The sequence below is a fragment of the Tympanuchus pallidicinctus genome, unplaced genomic scaffold (assembly GCF_026119805.1).
Source record: "Tympanuchus pallidicinctus isolate F22 unplaced genomic scaffold, pur_lepc_1.0 scaffold28, whole genome shotgun sequence".
In the NCBI taxonomy this organism is placed as follows: domain Eukaryota; kingdom Metazoa; phylum Chordata; class Aves; order Galliformes; family Phasianidae; genus Tympanuchus; species Tympanuchus pallidicinctus.
The window spans coordinates 6884124-6909596 of record NW_026294745.1 but is presented as its reverse complement, the minus strand read 5'-3'; the positions used below and the strand labels follow the sequence as shown (position 1 = coordinate 6909596).

At 43.4% G+C, this 25473-nt stretch overlaps 1 protein-coding gene across 4 annotated transcripts; it reads left to right on the top strand.

Moving 5' to 3' along the window:
* Positions 1-11406: 11406 nt before the first annotated feature.
* On the top strand, positions 11407-25278 carry TOP3B (DNA topoisomerase III beta). 4 transcript variants are annotated; one of them, XM_052691110.1, is made up of 17 exons: positions 11407-11838; positions 12722-12853; positions 13605-13711; positions 14385-14459; positions 15690-15886; positions 16316-16472; positions 17664-17777; positions 18680-18770; positions 19082-19236; positions 19441-19546; positions 20440-20586; positions 21345-21518; positions 22285-22413; positions 22658-22807; positions 23207-23307; positions 23555-23756; positions 24754-25278. In XM_052691110.1, the coding sequence occupies exons 1-17, from the start codon at positions 11769-11771 to the stop codon at positions 25233-25235; spliced, it is 2589 nt and encodes an 862-aa protein (XP_052547070.1). In that variant the 5' UTR covers positions 11407-11768; the 3' UTR covers positions 25236-25278. The 4 variants fall into 4 exon arrangements, with proteins under 4 accessions (XP_052547070.1, XP_052547071.1, XP_052547072.1 ...); XM_052691111.1 differs by having other exon boundaries at positions 24734-25278; XM_052691112.1 differs by lacking the exons at positions 11407-11838; positions 12722-12853; positions 13605-13711; positions 14385-14459 and adding an exon at positions 15061-15146.
* Positions 25279-25473: the final 195 nt, after the last annotated feature.

The following is a 25473-nucleotide window of genomic DNA, read 5'->3' as shown; positions in this document are numbered from 1 at the left end:
GAATTTCTCTCAGAGCATTTCCCCTTCCTCCACTGGCTTTGCACTAACTTTCACGATCTTGTTTCACTAAATACGATCTGCATTTTTCTAATATTTTTCTTTTCTCAGCTTCCCATTCCATGTGGTCTCACTTGAGTCTTGGTTTAGCTATGATAAGTTCTTTTGTTTTCCTATTCATCTTATCTTCACAGCCATGTTTATTTTGCTAAAGGCAGGCAAAAATTTCTTACTGCTGCAGAGCTGATGCAGAAAGCTAGAAAATTCTTCTCAGCAGTCCCAAGTCAGCTGGCTTCCACACAAGTGGAGCTGTGTGCACACAGAGCACACGCTTTGCTGAGCTGGGGCTTTTTCTTGACGGGGTTCTGTAATGTTTTTGAGCTGCAGCAATGGGATGCTGAGCTCTCAGTCTGTGACATCCTGAAAAACAGTACAGTTATGAACTGTCTCGTAAGACTACCATTCTTTTGTCTACAAGACCAGGGATGCCATATTCCCACAGTACCTCTGCTGGGCTTCAGTTTGGCAGAATTTTGCTCTGGCTAGTAAATATATCACCAGTATTTAGGGTTCAGGGGATTACCTGAGGGGAGAAGTGCTTGGTGAGGTCGCCCTGCCTGGGGCTGTCCTGCAGGTCCACCTTGGCTTGTGGTGACACCAGAAGGCTCATTTCCCATGCACTTGTGGCTGGTGTATTTTCGCTTTTGAAGAGACTGAGAATTTTTCCCTCTCCTGAGCAGTCACTCTGTTATGACGGAGAAGCTGAAAGGACCAATTACCCACCCCGTGATGTTATCTGTAGAGCAATTAGAACTGACAGTGTGATTAAAACCAAGAAGTTATTACTTCTTGTTTTGGGGTGGGAAGAGTGGCTGTTTGCAGATGAACATGCACCAGATCTGCAATGGGAATAATTTCCTCACCCACTGTGTAATCTCCACTACTTCATTACTGGCTGGATGTATGTAGGTGCATAGTGGTGGTTGGCTTTTTTTTGTTTTGTTTTTGTTTTTTCACATGAATTAATGCTTGTAGCTAATAGCTGTAAACTCACAAATGGACTATTACTTTTTACAGCCTTTTAGCAGACTCAGACTAATGGAGCAAAACCGTTAACAAATTAAGACACATTTGACAGGGCTTCAAGCAGGAATCATAACCCAGGAGTCACTGTTTGGAGCTGGGATGGAAAGATCTCTGCAGAACCTCCATTTATCTCAGCACGGGGCTGGTGGCAACAGCAAAACAGTTAAGGCAACAGTTTCTTGGTCTCTCTGAGGTTTCCAGAGCAAGGAACTGACTTCCTTTAGTATTAGCAACAAGCTTGCCACATCTGGAGTGGCACCAGATACAAAACAGTAGTAACGATAGTTAAAGAACACATGGGGGCCTTTAGGTGGACAAACAGGACCTTGCAGCAGTGTAAATATCTCAGGCGTTGTAAGAACCTGAGGCCACAGGAACATTTGATTCGCAGGCAGTCTTGAAGCCATGGATAAAACGTATCATCAGAACAGGCACAGTGCTGTGGTGTTTGGGTGCCTGAGCAAGAAAGGAGCAGGCAGTAAGGACGGCTAAAAGGACTGCCAGATGTGATGTGCTCAGGACGAGGTGCCTGCTCCAGCAGGAGCCCCGCAGCAGCCTGACACTGCGTGGGCCTTCTGGGGAAAGGCTTTTGTCTGCTGGCTTTTTAGTGCTGAGGTGGAGGTGCAGGTGGCTCAGCCAGGGCTGGACGTGTGCTGGAGTTAACATGGAGCAGCTGCGCGCCTCGGAGCTTTCTTCCTTTCCACCTCCAACTTTCAACCCTATAATTCTGCTTCTTTGGGGGGATTTCTGTAGTGTTTAATCCCATCTACCTTCGTCTTAAAGCAAATCTTCTGGTCACCTCTAGCCTTTTGCTTGTTTTGGAGCTGGCTGATGAGGCACTTGTGTATGACACTGCTTTATTCTTCACTCAAGTTTTGTACAACTCAGCACTGTTTGTGGTAGTAAGACAGTTTTGTACAACTCAGCACTGTTTGTGGTAGTAAGACAGAGATGTGACATATGCCTTGAAACTCAGCATAAGCTGTAAACCCCCGGGGGGGTTTACATTCATAATAAGAATGGCTCTCCCATTCTTATTATGGGAGCTTGTTGACTGTAAGTGGCGTCACATCAGGCACCCACATATGCTCCTGGCAGGGAGTTCAGCCTGTGGCAGCAGCTCTCCAGTTGCTGTGCTAATTACTAACTCACAAAGCCCAGGCAGTAATGTTCAGACTTACTTTTATTCTTTTTTTTCTTTTTTTTTCCTATTTCAAGCCTTCTCCTCCTCCCTAGGCTTGCTAAAACTTCCTTCAGTGTCACACGAAGGCTTGTTCTCCTAATGCTTTGTGATATTCCACTAAGAACATTCAACGTTACAATTCCAGCATAATGATATTTTCCCCATCGGTGTAAAATGTGTCTACATCAATAGCTTATTAAAAGAGTGTAATAAAAATTATGACCCCACAATTTTGCTATTAATATAACGACACAGGGCCAAGAAAAATCCCTGATTCTTCTTCCGCATCTTCTGTAGCATGATACAAGAGCAGAACATCTTAAGTCAGTTTAATCCCTTCTTTTCATCCCCTAGCAATATATGTTGGCCCATGAGAGTAACATGAACTAAAAGTTTAATTTATTAATATGCGATAGTGATAATGTCAAAAGAACAATATATAAAAACCCACACAGAAAAGGATTATGCCGTGCAGAGGGGAAAGCCTAGAGCTAATATTTAATACTGTAAAACAGAGCCAAAAATAACTTCTCATCCAAGGAGCAAAAGCGGGAGAAGTGTGCAAAGGATGGAGACGCAGAGCCCAGCGAGCAGCCCTGAGCCAGAGCCGCCCCTGCGGAGATCAGAGGCTGGGGGTGGTGGCTGTTGGGCAGTGACCAAAGGCCCGGCTGTCAGCTTGTCAACCTCGGGCTCTCGCAGCTCCCAGAGAACTGCACACCAGGCTCCAAGCAGCAGGCACAAGTGGCACACGTGGAAAGCAAGCCATGTCCAGCGCGCAGCGAGCGGGGAGCCTCGTGGCTCGGCATTTCAGTAGGTGAAGCGTGAAACCAGCTGTTCACTTCAGCTAAATTGTTCACTTAAGCTTGGATGATTAAACTTTCACCAGCAGCCAATATAACCTGCAGCCTTAGGAGGCATACAGACACATTAGCGTTTCATGAGCTTCCCCTTAAAGAGCAATTTGCCCTATAGTCTTAAACCAGTAACATTCTTGGAAGTGGAAAATGTTTCAGCCTCCAAGAGGCTGGCAGGTTTCAAACACTTTCTAGTTTGCTTTCCTGCCACTTCCCTAAAAGGAAGAACAGGGGAGGAGGGAACAGATGTGGAGGAATAAATCCCAGTACTTTCCCAGCATTACTAAGCATGCAATGTGCAGCCCCTATCCGAAGGGCAGAACTTGCTCGAGGAAATCTGGGTCTGCAAGGGGAAGGCCTGCAGAGGGCTGTGCATGTGGGGCATGGGGCAGGTTCTGGAGTGGCTGTTGCTGGCCTTTGGCCTTGGTTCAGATTCCAACCAAAATGTGAACTCCAGACCAAAATGACTTCTGGGATTCCTTCTGAAGGATGCTAATGGTAGAGCTGAAAATATAGATATAAATGTTGGTAAGGATTGGACTCCTAGACTGTGGCAAAGCACTGGATCTTAGACCAGAGGAGGAATGGCACATCCTCAGAGGAGCTAGCGCTGGAGACTATGCAGAAAGCATCTGTGACATGAGTATCTATGGAGTGTTATTCCACAGCCTCGTGGGCCAAAGGGACGTGAGGCTGGAGGCAGATAAGTGAGTCTCACTAGTACAGAGTTTATCTAACTTTTATATCAGTGGGTCCTCAGCTGCCTTTTGCAGCTCTGGTAAGTGAGGGAAAATAAATCAAAGAAGAATCTGGCTTGCATGGGTGTTTCTATAATTCTGTGGTTTTAAATATCTCCTTGTGTTACATCAGTCAGACACAGGACTACGAGAGGAAAGAAGAAAAAGAAAAGTGAAAGAAAATGAAGAAAAATGCCATCCTCTTCAGTACAAATGGTTCTTTCCTGGACTGAAGAGGGCAGAGGGAAAGAATTACAGAAAATTTTCATCACCAGTTGAAAGGCAAACCTGAAAGGTGCTGAGAGGAAACTGGAGGGAGTGATTCTGTAGTAAAGGGCGAAGAAAAGATTAAGATCTGACCTAGATACAAAAATTGCTCCTATCCTGCCCCTCATTTGCTAGGTCAGGAGAGGTAACAAGAAGAGCAAGATGTTCCAAGCACTGCTACGGAATACCTTCTAGGATCTGAGCCCAGCTCCGTGCTAACACCAAGATCCTGCTGCCTGCCTGTGTGCCTCTGGGAAGTGCTTTGTTCAACATGTCCCCAGTGCTCCGCAGCTCTCAGCACCGGGTAAAAGCCAAGAGGTGGAGGAGGATGCATGTGGAGCGATGGGTGAGGTTAGATTGGCCCACGAGTGACACGGTTTGGCTCGATGTTTGCCTTTGTGGCAGCACCTGAGCTCTCACTGTGTGCAGGAACTGATCTTCTTTGTGTATGCTTTTCCCCTGTCCTGGGAATGGTCAGGCTCTTGCTTTGTCCACTTCAAAATAAGTGCCTGAAGCTTGGCTGCACAATCTGCCAGCAGATGGGGGATCTGGAAATACAGATGCGTTAGGAAAAATGGTAGAAGAACAGAGCTATGAGTAATCAAATGAAGTCGAAAACAGAAGAGACACCTGGAAAGTGTGCTGGAAGGTCTGCTACACTGAGGCATAGCCTTTTGGGATAAATGTGAGCCTTCCTGTGAAGCCATTCATAAATTATGTGATCTGTTTGCTTTTAAAGCTTCATAGTGGAGACAACAGCCAGCTCACCCGTGAGCTCCCGGTACATCCACGATCCTTTCTTGCCTGTTATGCCAGGACCCCTATGACAAGGCTTCCTTACACTGACAAGTTAAGTCTGCTTCCCCAGACGATCTGTGCCAGCAAGGCTTGCTTTCTGGGGAGCTCATTCACCAGAAATTTGACATAGATATTTCTTGCTCGAAATGCAAGCTCTCTTACATGAACATTGATGCTGTGTGTATGTATATATGTGTTCTGGGCTTGAATTAAATTTTAAAAAGTGCCCAAAGTGATTGCCAAAATCTAGTTTAATTTGCAGAAGTGACCTGGGCATCTCAGCCTATGTGAATATGGGTCCATTTAAATTCTGGGCAAGGTCTGGGTCACACATTCCTCCAGCCAGGCTTGGCTCCCTGCTGGTAACTGGATCCAGAGCTTTGTGGTGAAGCTCTCCAGTGTGAGCTGAGAAGGAAGAACACCCACGTGGACTCTGTCGATAAAAACCTTTGGGTCCTTGAGTGAGATAATTAAGTAACGTGAGAAAGATTTGTGCAAAAGCATATTTGACATTTGTTTTTTATGGACCAAGAACACATAAATGATGCATGTAACATGAAAATCAAAGTTTTACCTGCTGGCTTTCCTAAGCAAGGCACACAACATTTTTTCTACTCCACAGTTTGAGAAAACATTGATTTGATCCACTGAAGTGATGAATGACCACAGAATAAAACTTTTTTTTTTTTTTTTTTCTGGATGACCTCGCAGATTAGAGCAGCGAGGTAAGAAATCCAGCAAGTATTTATCAAAGGATTCTAAGACAGTGCAAACTCTATGGAGTTCAAAAGCAAGAGACTTTTCGTCTTCGTACAACTGACAGGGTTATAACGTTTCAAGAATGCCAGGAATCCATGTGGCTGTTCCATTAAACACCTCTGATTAGTGAATGTGCTGATAAACTTTGAGAGTCAGAGGTCAGAGCTGTGGAGCCGAAGGTACCCCAGGTATCTGAAAATGTCTCCAGGATTCCTGGTCCCCCTTCCCAGTTAACCCCTTCTGTCACTTCACCCACAGAGGCCTAAAGTGGAGCGTCTCTGATGCAGTACCTCCCTGATAGCTCTGCAGAGATGTTAAGAGTTATTTTGAAAACTGTAGAAAAATGACCTCAGGAGCTTCCCGTGGAAATGTTCTTGACAGCTGGCTGCTCTTTGATTTCAGCCCCAGTTCCTCGTTCATATATGTGCAGAATGCCGTGTTGCCACTGGATCATCCAGCCCCTCTCTCATCAGCTTCAGGTGATACAACGATGGCAGCAGGCTGTGCATTAAAATACCTCTGAAGCTATCAAATTGCAAAGAGGAATGCAATTTCAGAATGCTCAGACAGGAGCAGCCGCAGCGCCCTGTCACCGCATAGAGCTCTCCGCTTTGTTCACATTTCATCCTGCAGCTACAGCTCTACTCCCACCGAGCGCCTGCAAACAGCAATTGGGAAATCCAGCAAACAGGACTCTGTGCCCGACTGCTGCTTTATCAGGAGGATCCCAGGAAGCTGAGTTACCCCATCAGTGTCCCAGACCATTTTTCTGGCCTTTGCCCTAACATTCAAGCCCATCCCGATGCAGCATGGGTGCTGTTTTGTCTCTGTCTCCCAGATGGCAGCTCAGGGCTCCAAGTTTATCCACTCCTGCAATATACGGCTTTTCATCCCACACTCTGGTTATGAGCTGTTGGAGGTACTGAGGATTTGTCAGTGTGACCCCATCAGCTTCTTTGAAAATCAATAGGAAAATGCCGAGGAATGCAAAGGAAGCAGGGACAGTCAAAGTACAGACAAGTGATGTCCTGTAATGGCCATAATGATTCTGAAACACACAAGGTCACAGATAATTAGGAACCTAATTCTCCTTTGAAAGAATCTGTCAAGTTGCTTCCCTACCTCAAAAACAATTGCTGATTGATGTTATTTCTGGGCTAACAAACTCATTGAAGGTAGTCTGAATGGGGGATGTATGGCCCTTGCTGTCCAGGTGGGGTTAGGTAGTCACAGCTGGAGAGTAAAACTTGAGTGAAAGAGATTTTCATTGCCACAGTAATGGTCTTAATTGGGCCTGATTCACAGAGGTGCCAGCTCCTTCTTCTCTACAACATTTCTACCCACTTGGGTTCTTTTTGATTTTATTTTATTTTTGCTTCTAATTGTAAAGAGTGAGGCATATGCTGGTCTCCTGTAGGAGAGAGGGAAGGGGTTTTCTAACACCCACAGGGACTGAGCCGGCTCCTTCCCTGCTGCTGTGCCCCCCACTGCAGGGCTGCTGGAGCTCATGGCAAGGGAGCTGTGGCACAGGTCCAGAGCCGCAGAAGCATCCAAACAGTGGAGGTAAAATGTGGACTTCAGCACAAGCATGGATGTTAACTAGAAATGTATAACACTACTGACTCACAGCTCAAAGGCCAGGGCCACAAGCAGTGAAACAGCAACCCCACAGCTCCAAATTTGTTATTAGAGCAGATGACAGCCACAGGCAGAGCAAGGAAGAGGCTTTAAGAGCCTCTCATATAAAAAAAATGCAGTACTGATGAACCGTGTTCTGAGAGCTTTCTGTTTACAAGATGTCTTCATTTTTTTCTAAGGCTGGTTCTCCAGCTTTTTCACAGCTACTGCAACCTGGAGAAGGACTGCATGTGAGGGGAGATCGCTGATTTCTCCTGAACAAAGAGCAGTGCAGCTATGGTTCTTTGGGTCATTTTAACTTCAGAGGTGTGGGGCAGAGAAAGGATGTAAGAAAGGCTAGAACATAAAAATGCAGTTACGTTTTCTGCCCCAGCTTGGATGGAGAGGGATGTAGAACTCAGGCAAAAATGAACTTCTGGTTTGCTCCAAATGAGGTCAGCAGGCAGACTGACCCTCTTGGTCCTGAGGGTTCAACCCAACTCAAAGCAGAAATCCCAATTTCCAAACCCAATTATAAACAAAAACCAAAACCAAACAAACAGCTGAAGTTTCTGCAAAGTGACAGCAAAGAATTTACCTCACCCCCAATTTACACAGCTCAGACACTTGGAAAGCAGAGATGTGAGTAATTAGGTATACAGCAGACTTTACAAGACTGTCTGAACCTGCCTGTATGGTTCTGAATTATAAAACACATATTTGCTCACATCCAAATGTTGGTTCTGTCAAGGTATATTGGTATCTAAGATTGATTTGTTTGAAAAAGGTCTTTAAAATTGCAAATATATTTGACTGTAGCCAGAGCACATGTAAGTCTGTTCTGCCAGACCAGGGTTAGGTTGTTAGCAGGGCGATCTGCATCTCTCCGTGCTAAGTATTACAGCTGGGAACACAGGGAGCATATAGATGCTGGTCATGGAGCAGAGATGTGACTGCAAGCAACCTATCAGCCTGGAATTGGAGCCAGGGTATGAGAGCGTGGGTAGCCGTAGTGGGTCTTCAGGGTGGGGAAGGAGGAGCCGGTCACAGTGCAGGACAGACTGTGCAGGAGTTTGGAAGGTAGATCAGCTCTTGGAGAGCTTGCACGTCAGTGCCCTGTGACAGTGACTTCCCTGATGTGACACGCAGACAACGTTACCTCCTCTGGGAGGATAGGCTCTCCAGGGACGGGAAGCACGCTGAGCCTGCTGATGGGAGGTGATCTCAGAGCATGTCTGCACACTGTGGTGAGAGTGCAACTTGTGCAGATCTTTCTGCTCAGATAGGCTACCACATGAACTGCACTTCCCTGATCTCAGCTCCTGGCTTGGAGATGGGGCCTTCGTGGCAACGTGGCTGTGCTGCACCAATTTGCAAATAACAGCATGAAAGCAGCTGAGGTCTGTGCTGAGGTCTGCATCTCCTACAGCTGTACCCTCAGGTCTGCAGCGCAGTTGCCCACACGCAGGGAACGTGGGGATATGGATTTCAGATGGTCACCACCATGTTGCTTTTGTTTCTTTTTGCTTTGTTTCTGTTATTGTTTTGTTTTCTTATCATAGACTGCATTTGGAGAGGGATTATCCAACCTGAACTGTGGTTTATTGTCAGTGCGCAAACTGGGCTGGAACACAGAGGTCGGTGCAAGACCAAACCTGAACACAATATGTGTATTTAGTTTCTCCTGTTTCATCCTTGTGGATCCATTCCCATTCACATAGATCCTTTCCATCAATTTCAAGAAAGCCTTAAATGAGAAGTAATGCTTCAGAAGATAAATGAGCACGTTTAGCTCTGCAGTCTCTTTAATGTGACATGTTCCCCCACCATGTCAGTAGGTGAGCCTTTCTGCCTTGCCAGTACTGCACAAACTGGCAAACACACTTGGATACATACGGGATTGAAGTCTGAGTATTTTCTAACACAGAGCTTTGGTTATCTGTGGTCTTTTCCATTTCTCTTTGAATAAGAGACTACTACCAAAGGGGAAAATTGGGTCAAGATCCTACGAGATGTTGTGTGTGTGAGTGTGTGAGTCCAGGAAGTAAGAATATCCTATTGCAGCCAGCATCCACCTTCTTCCTTCTCCTCTTCCTTCTATTATAATTTTTTTAATTTCTTATAAGGAACAAGTAATTTTTGCTTCAACCCAAAGTACTTTGAGAGCTGTTATTTCTCTGTATGCAGTTGACTCCTGCTTCCCATCTCTGAAGTATCTGGAGACCAGACCTGTGCTCGGGATTTCAGGCACATTTTTGTGGCCTCATAGTTCTTTATTAGTTCCAAAAAAGAAGAAAAACTGTTTTTTCATCACCTGCATTTCCATCATTTCTGATGTCTATGGCATCCTCCCAGATGTGTTTCTGCCAGCCTGATCCTCTTGTCGATACTTATTAATATCATGACCATCTCTTCGAGTGTGTTTGGAAACAAATAGGGCAAAGTTACCCTAAGGTCAGGAATGAGCCAAGAGAAGTGAAAATAGGAGTGACCATGCTCTCCACAACAGTTGGTGCTTCTGCAGATTTTCCTATCTTGCCCTTAAAATAAACTTTGCAATCAGATCTGTTGAACACCCCCGAATTGAGGGGAGCCGCTGCCCAAGCCCGGGAGCTCCAGGCACCGAGGTCTTACGACCGAAGTCGTTCAGAGATGCGGAGCCCAAGGCTCAGGCACGGCGCAAGCTCTGCCGATGCGGAACGGATGTCAAGACGAGGGCTTTCGCCGCTGAAATAACCATCCGCCGAAACAACCCAGGAATAAACGGCGCCGGAAAACACGGGGCTGTACAGGCGGCAGCGAGGGCAAGGCACTCCCGGCCCGCAGATGTTTTCCAGGCCACGTCCCGGCTGAGGTGGGCGCCGGCTCCGAGCGCCCCCCGGCCCGGCCCGGGCCGAGCAGCCCGATCCCGCGCCGCCACCGCTCCCTGGCGGGGAAGCGCTCCGCAGCGCGCCGGCTGCAGCACGGCAGGCCGAGTCCTTCCGCGCCGTCCTTCTGCGCTCCGAACCTTTCCTGCCTGCTGGCCCGGCGTGCCGTCAGCCGCGCAACACCGGCAGGGCTTCGCGACGGTCGTGAGGAGCCCGTTCGGTCTGCGCCCACCGCCCGTGGTCCTGGCACGCCGGATGTTGCTGAAGAGAACCTGCGTGTATGGACATGCAGAGGGTGGCGGGGCTGCCGGAGGATTTTTTGGCGGCGGTAAACCTTCACCTGGACCTGAGCGGCCGAAAGCAGCAGTGGGGCAGCTGCCGCCCGATCTCCGGCCGTGGTGGTGGCTGCGGAGATGGAGCGATGCAGCGGGGCGGAGGAAATGGGAACGTAGGGCAGTGCTGCACACCCTATCCCTGTTCTGATCTGGGAATTGACCCTTAATCAGCAACAGTTTGTTAATGGGCGTGCAGGCCGGCTGCGTCCTGCTCTGCATCTTCGGGAAGAGGCAGACCTGCACCTCGCTGAGCTGCCTGGGAAGCGCCGTTTGCTGTAACGTTCTGCGGCCAACGCCACTCGAAGGTTGGGCGGCGCTCTGTGTCCCCGTGAGCGCAGCGCGGGAGAGAGAAGCCTTCAGAACGGGGACAGAGTAACTGCTGGGTGCTGGAAAAGGAAGAGATGGTGGGTTTTGTAGCAGGCTTATCGTAGAGGAAATTGAAAATATGCCTGTGACATCTCTGAAGGCTTTGTGTTAACTTGCATACTGATTGTTCCAGATGTTCCCCAGATGTCAAAGAGAACCAGGCACTGAAGAACACATTTGTTTTAGCAACTCACAGATTTGCTTTTGCCAAGAATAAAGATCCCTGGCTTTGTTTCCTTCCCTAGTAACCTGTAGATCTAATAATGCCACTAATCTAAGCGAAGATGAATCTGTTCAGTTCATTCCGTACGCGTGGTGCTGCCGCCCGTTCTGCTCCGCTCCGCTTCCCTCTCTGCGCGGTGGCCGCCAGTCCACAGGAGCGCGCGCGGGGCAGGGCAGAGCCGCGCCGACCTTCCCATGGCCGCACGTGGGGAGCGGGGCAGCGGCTCGCCGTCACTCCTCCACACCGGCAGGGGACGCTGGCGCAGCGGGCGGGACGGAAGGTGCCGCGGCGCTCCCCGACTTCCGGCGCCGTGCCCCGGAAGTGCGAGCGGGCGCTATGGCCGCTCGCTGAGGTGCGGGGCTGGGAGGTGTTTCAGCTCGGCGGGGAGCTCCGGCGGGGCTCTTCTCGGGGCCCGTCCGACCCCGGGCTCCAGTTGTTCCCCGGGGCGCCCGCTGGAGCCGTTTCCCGCCGTGAAGCTGCGGGCTGCTCCGCGGAGCGGCGGGTTCTGGCTGCGTGCTCGTGCGATGCGTGGCTGCTCGTCGCTGGGGCTGCGCAGCGCGCTCCCGCGTTCCCTCTCTCTCCACGCTGAGAACGGGCTCTCGTCCGTGAGCTGAGTGCCGTGGGCTCCGGGAAACCGAACCGCTGTGCCGCCTGTCAGTTCGTGTCTCGGCAGCCCACGATGAGGACTGTGCTGATGGTGGCGGAGAAGCCTTCCCTGGCGCAGTCCATCGCCAAGATCCTCTCGAGGGGTAGGAATGGAAGCGGCTCGGTTTCGTCCTTTTTTGGCAGTGGCAGAATGGAGGCACTGCCCTGCTGAGGAAATGGACGTGGTCCGCACAGAGCCTCGCTGCGTGAGGCAGTGCTTGAGATCTCTGCGGGAGAAGTGAGGTCAAGAGATAGCCAGGTGGCAGACTTGATTGTCTTTGGGGTAGCAGGCACTGGAATAGTGGCTTAGAGCAGCTGCCCGTTCATGAAATTACTGAGTGGTGCTTCGTTTTGTTCATTCTGCGTATTTTGATGTTCCATTGTTTCTTCAACTTGAGAATCGTGAAATCTGTTTTTGTTACCTCTGGGCAGCCTGATCAGTGCCTGCTTTAGTGGTTGGCACCTCTGTCTGTGGAAGGGGCATTGGAACAAGATAATCTTTGAGGTCCTTTCCAACCCAACCTGTTCTGTGATTCTCTTTTGTATGGCTGTAGTGTGTGTTAGTGCATACAGATTCTGGAAAACGCCAGTCAAGTAGTAAGCTGGTGTCTGGGAATTTCTGAAGCAATGGTAAATATTCTGTAAATGATGTGGATAGCAGAAAACCAGCTGTATTTGCTTAAGGATCTCTTGAAGCTTGATGATCCCTGAGGTTCCTTGCAACGCAAGCCATTCTGTGGTTCTGGTGGGGAAAGATAAAGGAGATTCTAGATATTTCAACCGAAAATGAATTATGACAGAAAAAGTTTAAAACAATAGTTGGAGCAAAACCTTGATCAAAGAGTTAGAATTTTATGAGCAGGAAGATCCTAGTTGTCTGGTCTAGAGAAAAGGGGGTGTAATTATGAAAGAACAATGTTTCAGTAGTTGTTTTTTTATTACTTCTTAGTTTGTATTTTGTTGTTAATTGTGTTCTTATTCCCACAGGAAGCATGTCCTCTCGCAAGGGGCTGAATGGTGCATGCTCTGTGCATGAGTACTCGGGGTCGTTTATAGGGCAGAGTGCCCGTTTCAAGATGACATCTGTGTGTGGTCATGTCATGACTTTGGATTTCATAGGTATTTGTCTGTTCATTGAGTGTTTTAACTGATATGGCTTGTAAAATTTTCAAGGACTGGATTATTTCCGTGTATGATGTTTTCTTCAGGAAAAGCATTAAAGAGAACAAGAGCAGAAGGGAGTATGACAATATCACTTGTGGTCTCCAGTTTTTAACTTTTGTTTCTAGCCCCCTGGCTGACTTGTATGACTGTGCAAACACATCTTCAATACCTGAATTATATTATGAGTCTTAATTTGCCAACTATTAAATTCTGAATTACAGTGCTTTAAAGAGTACAGTGTCATATAATTGTTAAACAATTTTGTGAACAGTTATTTTTGACAAAGGGAAATGAGCAAATGCTCTGATATGAGAAGATGGTGGTACTGGATGCTTCACAGCATAATAGGGCTGTGACATAGCTGGCCATGAGTAATGATAAAAGAGTGCAGTGTGCACCTCTTGTGTGCACTGTGAAAACCAGGAAAAATTGCTCCCTGGCCTGATAACTGATTGCAGGAACAGGAGTTTTTTAATAGCTCACATTAATGTTTCTGAAAGATGTGTAGTATGTCTCTAAATTCTGTCTGCCGTGTCTCAGAATTACAGCTGCAGTTCACACAGAGTTAAGAGGTCACTTGATATCCAGTAAAGCAAGATGCATTAGGATGGAAGGCTTTCCAAGACAAAGTTTGACAGCCAAACTATTGTTCTGGGGTTTTTAATGTTTATTTACAGCTCTACTTTAATGCACTTCTGCTTTTCAGGAAAATATAACAGCTGGGACAAGGTGGATCCAGCAGAACTTTTTAGCAAAGCTCCCACAGAAAAGAAAGAAGCGAATCCCAAACTGACCATGGTGAAGTTTTTACAGGTATTCCTCTTATGAAATGTTTTTGAGATTTGTGTCAAAACAAACGATCCCTGTGTGTATTGGATACGTGTTTGGCTTCTAACAGCACATGGAAGATCTAGTCTGCAAATGGCTCCTTCAAAATATCTCTGTTAGCCTCTTATCATGTGCACTTCTGTGGGAAGAAAGTGATAGTTTGGATCCTTTTTCAAAATTATACTCTTTCTGGAAAGAAGGTGTTTGGTGTAAGACTGATATCTGTTGGATAAGTTTAGATTTCCTGGCATCTTTATGAGCTAGAAAAGTCGTTCTTGATTTGTTGTTGTTGTTATTGTTTGTTTGATTTAATGATGTGAGAATTAAGACAGAGGAAGGGGAAGGGACTGGGCCAAAGATCATGCATATAGTGTGGGGCAGGAGTTCAGAAGCCTTCTGCTACTGCAGAGCCATCCATGCTGATATATGTATTTTTTCAGGCAGACTTTTGGTTCTGTGAAGCACATCTTTCTTTTCTCTTAAACCATTCTATAATTACATGCTGTTTTCTTGTTCCTTTTGCTTTCTTCTCCCAATTCTTTTTGCACCAAATAAATTGTATCAATCTTTAGAGCTTTAAAACAGAAACAAAAGCTGTACAGTTACTGAAGAGATTTTTTGTTTGAGTTGCTGGTTACTGTGCTAATTTCTTTTACAGGTGGAGGGAAGAGGCTGTGATTGCATTGTCTTGTGGTTGGATTGTGATAAGGAGGGAGAAAACATCTGTTTTGAAGTAAGATTTCTAATACCATATTGTATTAATTTGTAGCATGAGGTACTATCAGTATGTTGTTCTTTGGATACATGGTAATATTCAAACTAAGTTAAATAAAAATTTAAAAGCATGGGGAACCTTGGTGGAAAAGCTCGTGTTTTTGAATTCATAAGATGTCAGTCAAAGAGTGTAATTGATTTCGTTGATGTTGCAGATCAGAGAGGAATAATAAGATCTCTTAAATGTTGAAATGTAGCAGTGCTTTCTGTCGGAGTCAGTATTTCACAGCTGGTTTAGTTATTTTTGCCATCCTTATAAAATTAATTTCCATTATCCTAGCTTAGTTGAGACACTTCTGAGCATAGAGGCTGTTTGTAAATGTTGGCTTACAGCAGGAGTTTGGACTCTGCACCTTAAAGATGTAGAACTACAACTTTGTGGTGTACAGAGACTTTTCAAAAAAATCCCATTCCCTGAAGTCTCCATTGTATGGGAGCTGCTGGGTCACAGCCTGAGCCTCTGATTGATCACCTGAGGGAGCACTGAGTCAGCCAGGGGAGCACAGGTGAAGGCAATGCAGCTGTGCTGCCAGAAGAGGTGGAGCCAGGCTGCACCCCTCCTAGACCTGTTTAAGAGCTGGCTACCAGTGGGGAAGGATCTCTGCTGGAGATCTGCTCTGCTGGAGTTTTGTAAGTGAGCCCAGGGGTAAGCTTTCTATCTATTCTCTTCTTGTTATCATAATCTGCTTTGCCAAACTCTCTTGTTTATTTTGTAATTATAACGTCTTAATATTCATTGATTATACACTCCATGAAAACTATTTTTTTCTCTTGTTTAAAAAGCACATTTTATGAAGTATTTAAGTTCTTTAAATACCACTGTTTCATTACTGTGCCTTGGCAACCTAGGTAGAAACTGATGCACGTTCATCAGATATTCGTAGTACAACAGCTACAGTGGTGAGACTCTTTGCTCTGAGCTAGGAATAGTGTTTCACTTCCAGCAGTTGCTGTTTGATATACAGATCTTTCATTTTTTTGTAGTTCTTAATATGCTTTTTAGTGTACAGACAAATACTGTTCTTATCAGTTTATGTACTGACATGATATCTTACTGAACGAGGAAAACAGTTACTCATCAGCAGGTGTTTTGTGGGGAGGTTTTGGTTTGTTTTTTGCTCCTGAGAGAAAAACTGATTTAACCCTGAGCTTTCAGTTACTTATAAAATCTGCTTTTGATCTTCATTAGGTTCTTGATGCTGTTCTTCCTGTTATGAACAAACCTCCTAGCACTGAAAGGACAGTTTATAGAGCTAAATTCAGTTCTATTACTGACACAGACATCTGCAATGCTATGAATCATTTGGGAGAGCCCAATCGCAATGAAGCTCTTTCAGTGGATGCCCGCCAGGAGCTGGATCTCAGAATTGGCTGTGCATTTACAAGGTGAGAGCATAGATGGGATGTAGTTTTATGAAAGGTTCAGGAGTACTGTTCTGTCAGCAAAATACGCCTTAGAGCTGTGGCTAATTCTACTGAGTACCAAAGCAAACAGTTCTGTGCTGTAAAGTGAAAAATGTGTTATAGCTTTAACTAGGTTAGAGAAAATAATGTCAGCAGATAATAGATATCTTATTTAGTCTTCTCACACTTCCTTGGGAGTAAGCAGAATTCTAGGAAGCAAAGTAATTCTAACTTCTTTAGCTTTAAGACTTGTTGTTTTTGAAAATAGTTTTTTTTTTTTTTAAATATGTATATACCTGAGTGACTTAGCAAATTATTCATACGTATCTGGAAAAGTTCCTGAAAGTTGCTTCTTTGCATGGGAATGAGGATATTGATGTATTTATTGCTATATATTATCTCCCCCTTAAGATTTCAGACCAAGTATTTTCAGGGGAAATATGGAAATTTAGACAGCTCCCTCATCTCCTTCGGGCCATGTCAAACACCAACACTTGGATTCTGCGTTGAAAGGCACGACAAAATCCAGTCATTCAAGCCTGAGACTTACTGGGTGCTGCAGGCTAAAGTAAGCTTTGTGTTACTTGTTTGATTAAAGCATGTTTTCCTTCTTATGTACAAAGAAATGCACTTAATATTTTCATTTTGTCCATTCATAAATTTGTAGCTGCTGACAAGGATTCACAGTGCCTCCAATTTACTTGTTATTTTCTTTCAGTTTACATGTGTGTGTGTGTCACCACTCTCTCTAGAGCAGATTTGATGATGTCAGTTCTGTGTTCAAGTGGTAATTGTATGCTGCCCATAAGAATTCCTCAGTGCTAACCATCTAAGCTTAGACCCAGCCAGAAAGACTACTTGAAATGGCTTGCTATTGTTCCCTGGGGTCCTTGGACCAACTGTGGTGTTAATTTGAATCCAAGAATAAATTTGTCTGCCAGCAAGCATTGGCATTGCTGAGTATTGGAATTCTAAAGTAAATAAAATGTTCATTGTGTTGATGCTGAGTCCTCTGAATGCTTTGGCTGCTTATGGCAGTTTTATAGCCTTGCTGCTGTCCAAGCTTGGAGAGCAAACCAACATGATTTTACTGTTTGTGATGACATGGATTGTGTAAATAAATAGAAGATAGATGGTAAGAAGTTGCCATTTTTAGATTTTAAAATTTAAAAAGAAAAAAAAGGTGAAATCCAGAGTCTACTCTCATCTGTTTTTTGATACATCTCATTTATTTGTGTTGTGCTAGCAAGTATTTGGTGCCGTTTTCAGGGAGTTGCATGCACACACACTGATTAGTTCATATTTATTTTTGTAGGTGGGACTTGGAATGGGGCCTACATACACTTTTTTTTTTTTTAATGCAAAGAATTAATTTTGCAAGTCAAAATGATAAACGTTGAATTTTTGCCCTTTTTGCCTTTGTTATTCCAAATATTAAAAATAAAGATAGAATTTCAGTTAACTGCAAGAGTAATTCCAGTCATTCTCCTGAAGTCAAATTACGCTGTTTCTCAAAAGCCACTGGAACGTGAGTACAGCTGTGTGCTTGGAGCTCTTGTAGAACATCTATTACTAGGGTTTACTTTCTGGATTATTGGAATAGTTGGAATAATTATATATATATATATTAATAATAATTGGAATTATAATTGGAATATATATATATAATTGGAATAATAATTGGAAAAGTGCATTCTGCACTTTTAATAATAGTGTTGGTGGGAGTTTAGTTGTTGTTGTTTGTTTTTTGATCAACCAGGTGAACCCTGAGAAAGAAAGTTCTCTCACTTTGGGTTGGGATAGAGTGCGGGTATTTGATCGTGAGATTGCTCAGATGTTCCTGAATGTAACAAAGACGGCAAGAGAAGCAAAGGTAGGAGTATTTACTAGGTGTTGCTAGAGCATATTTCACATAAAGGAGATGCTTTATACTTAATATTTCATCTACTGTATATTGTTTTGGTTTTGTGTTCTTTTGGTGAAGAAAGTTAGGAAATATTTTTAAATTCAATTCAACTTTGTATAAACAATAAGCAAAAAGGTTCGTGATTGTAGTTTGTGTCGTTTGAGTCGCACTGGTATGGTCATCTCAACAGAAGCCCATTCTGGACTTTGGAAATGGTCATCATTCATGACAGGAATTAGCAGTCTTCATTGCTGAACTTGCTGAGAAATGCAGTTCAGAACTCTGAGCAGACCTCTTATTTCCCAAAGGACACTGTACAGATCAGAATTTGCTTACTTGTGTAACAGCACTCCTGCAGTTAAATTTTTAATTGTGTATGGTGCAGTCTTTATAGCCAACTAACTTGTAATTCTGTTCTGTTCAATACTTGTTTGTCAGTGTGTTGGGATTTAAATGTTAACAGCTATCAACATTCAGAGGCTGTGCGAAGTCTTCAAAAATCTAGATCCCTATCTTTAGGGACCACTACTTGGATTGAGCACTACACCCTTGCAGCACTGACAAATGTGCTGCTGAGCTAAATGGGAAGTGAAGATAGCAATAAGCTGCTTTTCTGCATATCCAGTGGTAGGTCTGATCTAGTCCATGGTGTGAAGGGACCCTTGGGCTGTACCTTCAGCATTTGGTAAAGCTGTTTCCAGTCAGATTTCCACCAGATTTGATGGTTACTGTTCTAAGGAAAAAAATCAAAGCAGATATGACAAAAGCAGGTAATGTAGTTATACCACGTGGTTTTAATCATAACGGAAATTATGCATTTATCAATTACCAAGCTTCAAAACTTTTACTGGAAAAATGCTATTTTCTAGGTAGAATCTGTGAGTAAAAAAGAGAAGGTGAAGCAGAGACCACTGGCTCTGAACACGGTAGAAATGCTACGAGTGGCCAGTGCTGCTTTAGGTACGTGTAAAAGTTTAGATTTTCACACTGATTTAGAGCAAAATACTTTGGATTCTCAGCTGAAAAAAATCAAGCCTGTATAAAATATGTTTTGATGAGTCTCCTCTCCCTACAGTGTATCACTTTTGGGAAACACGTTTAGAAAGCATGTCAGAAATGCTGGGTCAGATCAAGGTGGCAAAAGCCTTACAGAAAGGACAAGCAGTAATTTATAACTAATGGAAATGTTTTGATAAGGTATGCTTTAAGACTCGGCAACCAAACCATCTACAGATCGCTGTATGATTTTCTCCTCTCCTGTGCCATCCCAGGAATGGGTCCGCAGCACGCCATGCAGATAGCAGAGCGTCTGTATACGCAGGGTTATATCAGCTACCCTCGAACAGAAACTACCCATTATCCAGAAAACTTTGACTTGAAGGGATGCTTGAGACAACAAGCTAATAATCCTTACTGGGCAGAAACGGTGAGTACGTAAAGTAACACCTCTGCTGTTCTACAGATGGTTCTCTAGTCCATGGTGTAACACATCTCACCTGTACGTTTTGATCTGTAATTGCTTTTACATACAGATATTGTAGTTACGGGTTTGATCTCAACAAAACTTTTAACCTGATAGTGGTGACCTGCTACCCACTTCAGCCTGTTTTCTCTCTTTTCCTTCACCCAGGTAAAAGCATTGCTATCAGAAGGCATCAATCGTCCAAGGAAAGGCCATGATGCAGGGGACCATCCTCCCATCACTCCAATGAAAGCTGCAACAGAAGCAGAATTAGGTATAGACAAATTGAATAGTGTTAGAACGCTCTGAGGAAATCTGCTCCTGAAGGTTTGGGAGCTATGTTAAAAGACTTTAGGTTTTAATGTAAAATCTGAATTGGAAGAACTGGACAGAAGAGCAGACTTTACCTTAAGTTTCTAATAACAGCAAAGATCAGAACTCTCAGATTTGCCCTGTAATGGCTTCAAAGTGCTGAAACTTTATTAAATATTTCTGCTTGAAATTCAGACTTCAGCCGAATTTAATTTTTTTTCCTCTGTGTTTTGTGTTCATTTTGTTAAAATGTAAGATTTGACTCTATGCTGTGACCTGTTAAAGAGAGATTTAAAAATTATAAGGAAGTATAGTGAATGTGATGTGTTTATTAGGAATAACTAAGATTGTTGTAGAAAACTTGTAAATCTTGATTTTCAGCCATCAGTGAAATCAGCTCTGATAGAGAAGTAAACTGAGTAACCATGTAGCTTACGGAATGGCTATGTAAAACTTCTTTATACACAGTAGGATGAAATCTGCAAAGCACAAGACTGATACTTAGAAGCTTAGTTTTCTGTTTATAACAGTGTAACCTCCACTATTTGATTTCCTAGCTATATATTGTGATTAAGGAAACTGCACGTAGCTCTTGTCTGTGCTATGCTAGTTTGCCAGGCAATCTGGTTGATAACATTTAAAAAAAAAAAAAACACAAAACAGTGTAACAGAGGATTCTAATGTGATTTTATGGGTAGGCAATTTTAAAGGGGAAGTTGGATGGACTTCTGAATCTTATTTTCTCTTAGTACCAGTTTTCCCTGTGGTTTCTGTGGAAATCTGATATCTTCTAGTGCAGATTTTATATGATGCTGCAAGACTTATTTGTGGGAGTAAGATATTGTTTATCCCCAGGTGGAGATGGGTGGCGACTGTATGAGTACATAACTAGGCATTTCATTGCCACTGTGAGTGCTGACTGCAAGTACCTACAAACCAACATTTCTTTCAGTATTGGCCCTGAACGTTTTAGCTGCGTTGGAAAAGTGGTAACTTCACCAGGTAAGACTAACCAGGGAGTAAGTAGTTAGCTACAATTTGAATGACCAATGCATGAATTACCAATTCATGCATTAAATAGATATAAAAGTGAAGTTTTGGAGCAAGTCGAATTTAAGACTTTTTTTCCTGGAGCTTATTAAGATCACAAGGACTGAATCTTTGTCTTTTCGTTTCTGTTACCCTAGAAAAGGATGTACTTCCCACGTAGTAGTTTCAAAGTTTTTAGTGCCACACTTACCAGTGTAAAGACCAGTTGTTGTTTTTCAGACTGCAAATGCTTTTTGTGATTTATATTATACAAGGATTGATTTTTTTTTATTTTTATTTTTATTTTTAATTTTTTTCCTTGAGCCTCAGGAAAAAGACTGTAGTACCCTCAGTGAAATGTTCACAGCAAGTCATCTGTTACATTAATACAACTTAGTATTTGCATTTTCTTTTTAAGAGGCTCTTCCCATCCATTTGGTAAGACTTTTGGCACTATGCTTTCCTTTGAGGAAAGCCTTGGTTGGTTTTTTCTTTTTCTGCAGTTTCATTTTTCTCTCCATATATCAGCTGGACCCAATTTTCCACAGAACAGCTTTGATGCAGTGGGAGATCCCATTTCTTGATATAGTATTTCAAATATTGTCTGCAGGGAGGGCAAACAGCCTCTCAACTTTGATATGCATTGTGTAGCCCACGTTAAAATCAGAAATAGGAGTCTTGGCCTTTTGTAAGCTGTGAAGATAAGCTCTCATTATTTTGTTTACCTCCAGGGTTCACAGAAATTATGCCTTGGCACAGCATTCCGTTAGAAGAGAGCCTTCCCTGCTGTGAGAAAGGAGATCTCTTTCCAGTTGGGGAAATAAAATTGCTGGAAATGCAAACCAGTCCTCCTGACTACCTGACAGAAGCAGAACTCATCACACTGATGGAAAAGCATGGCATTGGTAGGTGCTTGCTTAACACACATTTATCCTGTAATACATCTGCTAAGAGGGCAAAGGGTCTGAATCACCCCTCTGAACTTTCTCTGTTGGTAATGACCTTTCAGTATTCATTTGAATAAGTCCAGACATGATCTCTTTCCCATCAAACCACAATGCCTGTATCACCTCTTAGTGGATGGTAGATTCTGCTTTCCCCACATTTCGTTCATTTTATCCTTATGCCCAGTTTCTGACCAAAGAAAAAAATGTTCTTAATCTCTCCTTGGCACTTCTGTGTCATAGAGAGCTATTGCGTGGAAGAATGTGCCTCCAGTTGTTAGCAATGGTTTTCTGTCTGTGCAGTTTGCCTCAGTTTTGCTGGCTCCAATAGTCTTTAAGTATTTTATTATATAATTTATTACAGTGTTATTTTTCTTTTTCAATCTGACTTGCTTCCTTCAGTACATTTTCATAAACATGTCCAGTCCATACAAACACAGTATCTTTTTTCCACTTTATTTTTCCAGAACAAGTGATTGTGAGAATAGCTTCCTTCCCATCACTAATTCCTTGGAAGAGATGAAGGGATTAAGGTTAAAACATGTTTCAGCCTTCTGAGAACTGCAAAGGAACATATAAGTCAACAGATAGAGATATTGTCCACTGGAAACTGGGTATTAGCAAAAAGCAGTCTCAGAAGTGCTGTAATATGACACAAAACCAGAGAAGTCAGAAGCTAGTAGTTCAGTGAAAACTTTGGATTATTTTGTCTTCCTTTGTGTGGCAGGAACTGATGCAAGTATTCCAGTTCACATCAACAACATTTGCCAGAGAAACTATGTCACAGTGGAGAGCGGTCGGAGACTAAAGCCTACAAACCTTGGAATTGTTCTGGTTCATGGTTATTACAAAATAGGTCAGTTGAATGCTCTCCTCCAAATTCATCCTCTTACTTTTTGTCCCCTTCAGTAAGTCAGGAGCTTTTGTCATTGTATAAATAATCTTTGTCTGAAGAGATACCTCTAGGAAAGTATTACTAATTCTAAAATCTGTAAAAACTCAAATTTATTTTGATATCGTTTTATATATAGGCAGTTTCTTCTGTTTTTGGTCGACTGTTGCTGCTGCTTTGTTGCTACTGTCTTTGTTTTTTCTGGTAGATGCAGAATTAGTTCTTCCCACAATCCGCAGTGCTGTGGAGAAGCAACTCAACTTGATAGCTCTGGGTAAAGCAAATTACCACCAGGTCCTGGAGCATACCCTTGACATCTTCAAAAGAAAATTTCACTATTTTGTGGATTCTATTGCAGGTAAAACTTGTAGGGAATTTCACATGTACAGCAACTACTAAATTGTTGTACTTTCAAATGAGGTTGCTTTTAGGGTTTTAGGCTCACTGAAAGTTGTGCCAGGACTGTTGCTTTACAAAGGAGGTTTGATCGTGTCTCCAAAATTCCACTTAAAATTGGTTTTGTGACTGCGTAGTGGTGAAAAGCTTCAAACAAGCTGAAGTACTTACTCTGCTGTGTTTGTGGATGCTTATTGCAAAATAATAATTAAAGAAAAAAAAGTTATCCTGAACAAGGAAGTGTAATTGTGGTGAACTACTTTAATTCCCACTACGTCTTCACTGGTCCTGTAAATAGTATTGTGCGAAGTTTCCTCCTGGGGGAAGAATTCTAACACAGATGGAATTCCTTTTTCTCCAGGTATGGATGAGCTGATGGAAGTGTCATTTTCACCCTTAGCTGCCACAGGTAAACCTCTTTCCCGCTGTGGCAAATGCCATCGTTTTATGAAATATATTCAGGTAAGTTCACATTGTGTTTGGATTTTAAATTTCACTTACTGGGGAGCAGTGATTAGAAACCCCCTTGCCATTGTTCAGTGTGGATTCAAATGTCGTTGTCAAGAAAGCACTTCATGGGGAGGAGGGGAAAGGGTGAAGCCTGATGCAGTTTTTCTATGCAGTGCAAATCAGAGTGGTCACTGCCGGATTTCCTGCAAGTTTTGAACTGGCCATACAGATGTTCTGAAGAGTTGCATTCTCTTTCCAGGCCAAACCAAGTCGTCTGCACTGCTCTCACTGTGATGATACCTACAGTCTTCCACAGAACGGTACAATTAAGCTCTACAAAGAGTTGCGTTGCCCCCTTGATGACTTCGAGCTGGTGTTGTGGTCGTCTGGATCCAGAGGAAAGAGCTACCCACTCTGTCCATACTGTTACAACCATCCTCCCTTCAGGGACATGAAAAAAGGTAAAATAAATAAAATGCAGGGGGTTTAGCTCAAATGTTAGTTATCTTTGTGAAAGTTCCCTGTGTATTTTCTTGAATATGAGAGGCTGCTGTTACTGCTTTTGCTACAAGACAGAAGAGAGAGGCTGGTGTGCTTTCAACTATTGTTCCTACTTGAGTGTTCCTGGAGTTTAGTGAAAGCTGCTTTTGTCAAAATAGCAGCATTTTGGGCATGAATTCAGATGTTAGAAGATGAGCCATTTTTTGAATCCATCTTTTTCTAAAAGGATGTGGAGCATCTGGAGAAATGTTTTAGAGTTGGTCATGCAGCCACGTCTTACAGTTTTTAGGAAAACTGTTACTCAGAATGTTGAATAAACCACAACAGATTTTATGAAGAAAATACAATATTAACTGATCTACATGCACAGTAGGTGACCTTTCTAACATTTGTTATATGGATGAGACTATAGATTAAGGATAGAGGGGGAGAACTGTATTTTGATACAGGGATATAGATGGTACGTTAGAAATTATTGAAGGATGTAAGAAGGGGCAAAAATAGCATAGCAGTTAGTATAGTAACTGAGATCAAAAGCTATGTAAGTTAATGCTTGGAGGCTTTGAATGAGTGGCTGGAGCTTTCTGACATCATTTTTTTTTTTTTATTACTGTCTTGTGATTAAAAATGTCTTATGCTATTAGCATACAGTGTAACTGTAAAGAGCAATTAGGAGTCATACATTTAATTGAAAATGTTTTTTCAGCACTTCATATATCCAAACAATGTGCTGTACAGTGGCATTGTCTAGGAGTCATTGTACGATTGGGAGCAAGGGGTTATTCTGAAGAAGTGAAAAGACAGGTCTCCTTTTGGAGTTCTGTTCTGTTGTGCAGTGGTTTAGAAAATTGATAGCGTACTAAGCTGTCTTTCAATTCTGTGTCTCACTTTCTGCAAACTGAGCAGCAGTAATATAGAGGATTCCACAGTGGTATAGTTTCACTCTTCTTCCACCAGGAATGGGCTGTAATGAATGCACCCACCCCACATGCCAGCATTCTCTTAGCATGCTTGGAATTGGGCAGTGTGTTGAATGTGAGAATGGAGTTCTGGTGCTAGACTCAACGTCAGGTCCCAAGTGGAAGATGGCCTGCAACAAATGCAATGTGATTGTGCATTTCTTTGAGAATGCCCACAAAGTCCGAGTGTCACCAGAGACCTGTGAGTTGTGTGATGCCGCTCTTGTGGACGTAGATTTCAACAAAGCCAAATCTCCTCTACCTGGTGATGAGACCCAGCATTCAGGCTGTGTATTCTGTGACCCTGTGTTTCAAGACCTGGTGGAGCTGAAACACGCAGCCATGAGGCACCCCATGCACCGTGGCGGACAAGGGAAAAGGCAAGGTCGAGGAAGGGGAAAAGGGCGGAGGCCTGGGGGAAGACCCAACCCAAAGAAACCCAAGGACAAAATGGCAGCTCTGGCTGCTTACTTTGTATAATGGTCACACAATGCAAAATAAATAAACTTCTTATAAAAAATTTGTTTCTGTTGCTGTCATTGTTTCCTGTGCTAAGGCAAGTACTGTATTGGTATGTGTTGTGTTTCTGGTTCTAAGTGGAAAAAGAAGAGTAGCAGTTCTCTGCGGGAAGTTGGTGCTGGGTGGATGTAGAGAGCATCAAAATGCGGATTTTAGATTTGATGGTTATGTAGAAAGAAGAAAAAGACATCTGCTAGGA

Excerpts from the sequence above, each read along its gene's own strand:
- TOP3B (XM_052691110.1), top strand. The coding sequence starts at position 11,769 with ATGAGGACTGTGCTGATGGTGGCGGAGAAGCCTTCCCTGGCGCAGTCC. Across the intron at positions 12,854-13,604 it reads CATGACTTTGGATTTCATAG|GAAAATATAACAGCTGGGAC; the intron begins GTATTTGTCTGT and ends TCTGCTTTTCAG. Across the intron at positions 13,712-14,384 it reads CCATGGTGAAGTTTTTACAG|GTGGAGGGAAGAGGCTGTGA; the intron begins GTATTCCTCTTA and ends TTTCTTTTACAG.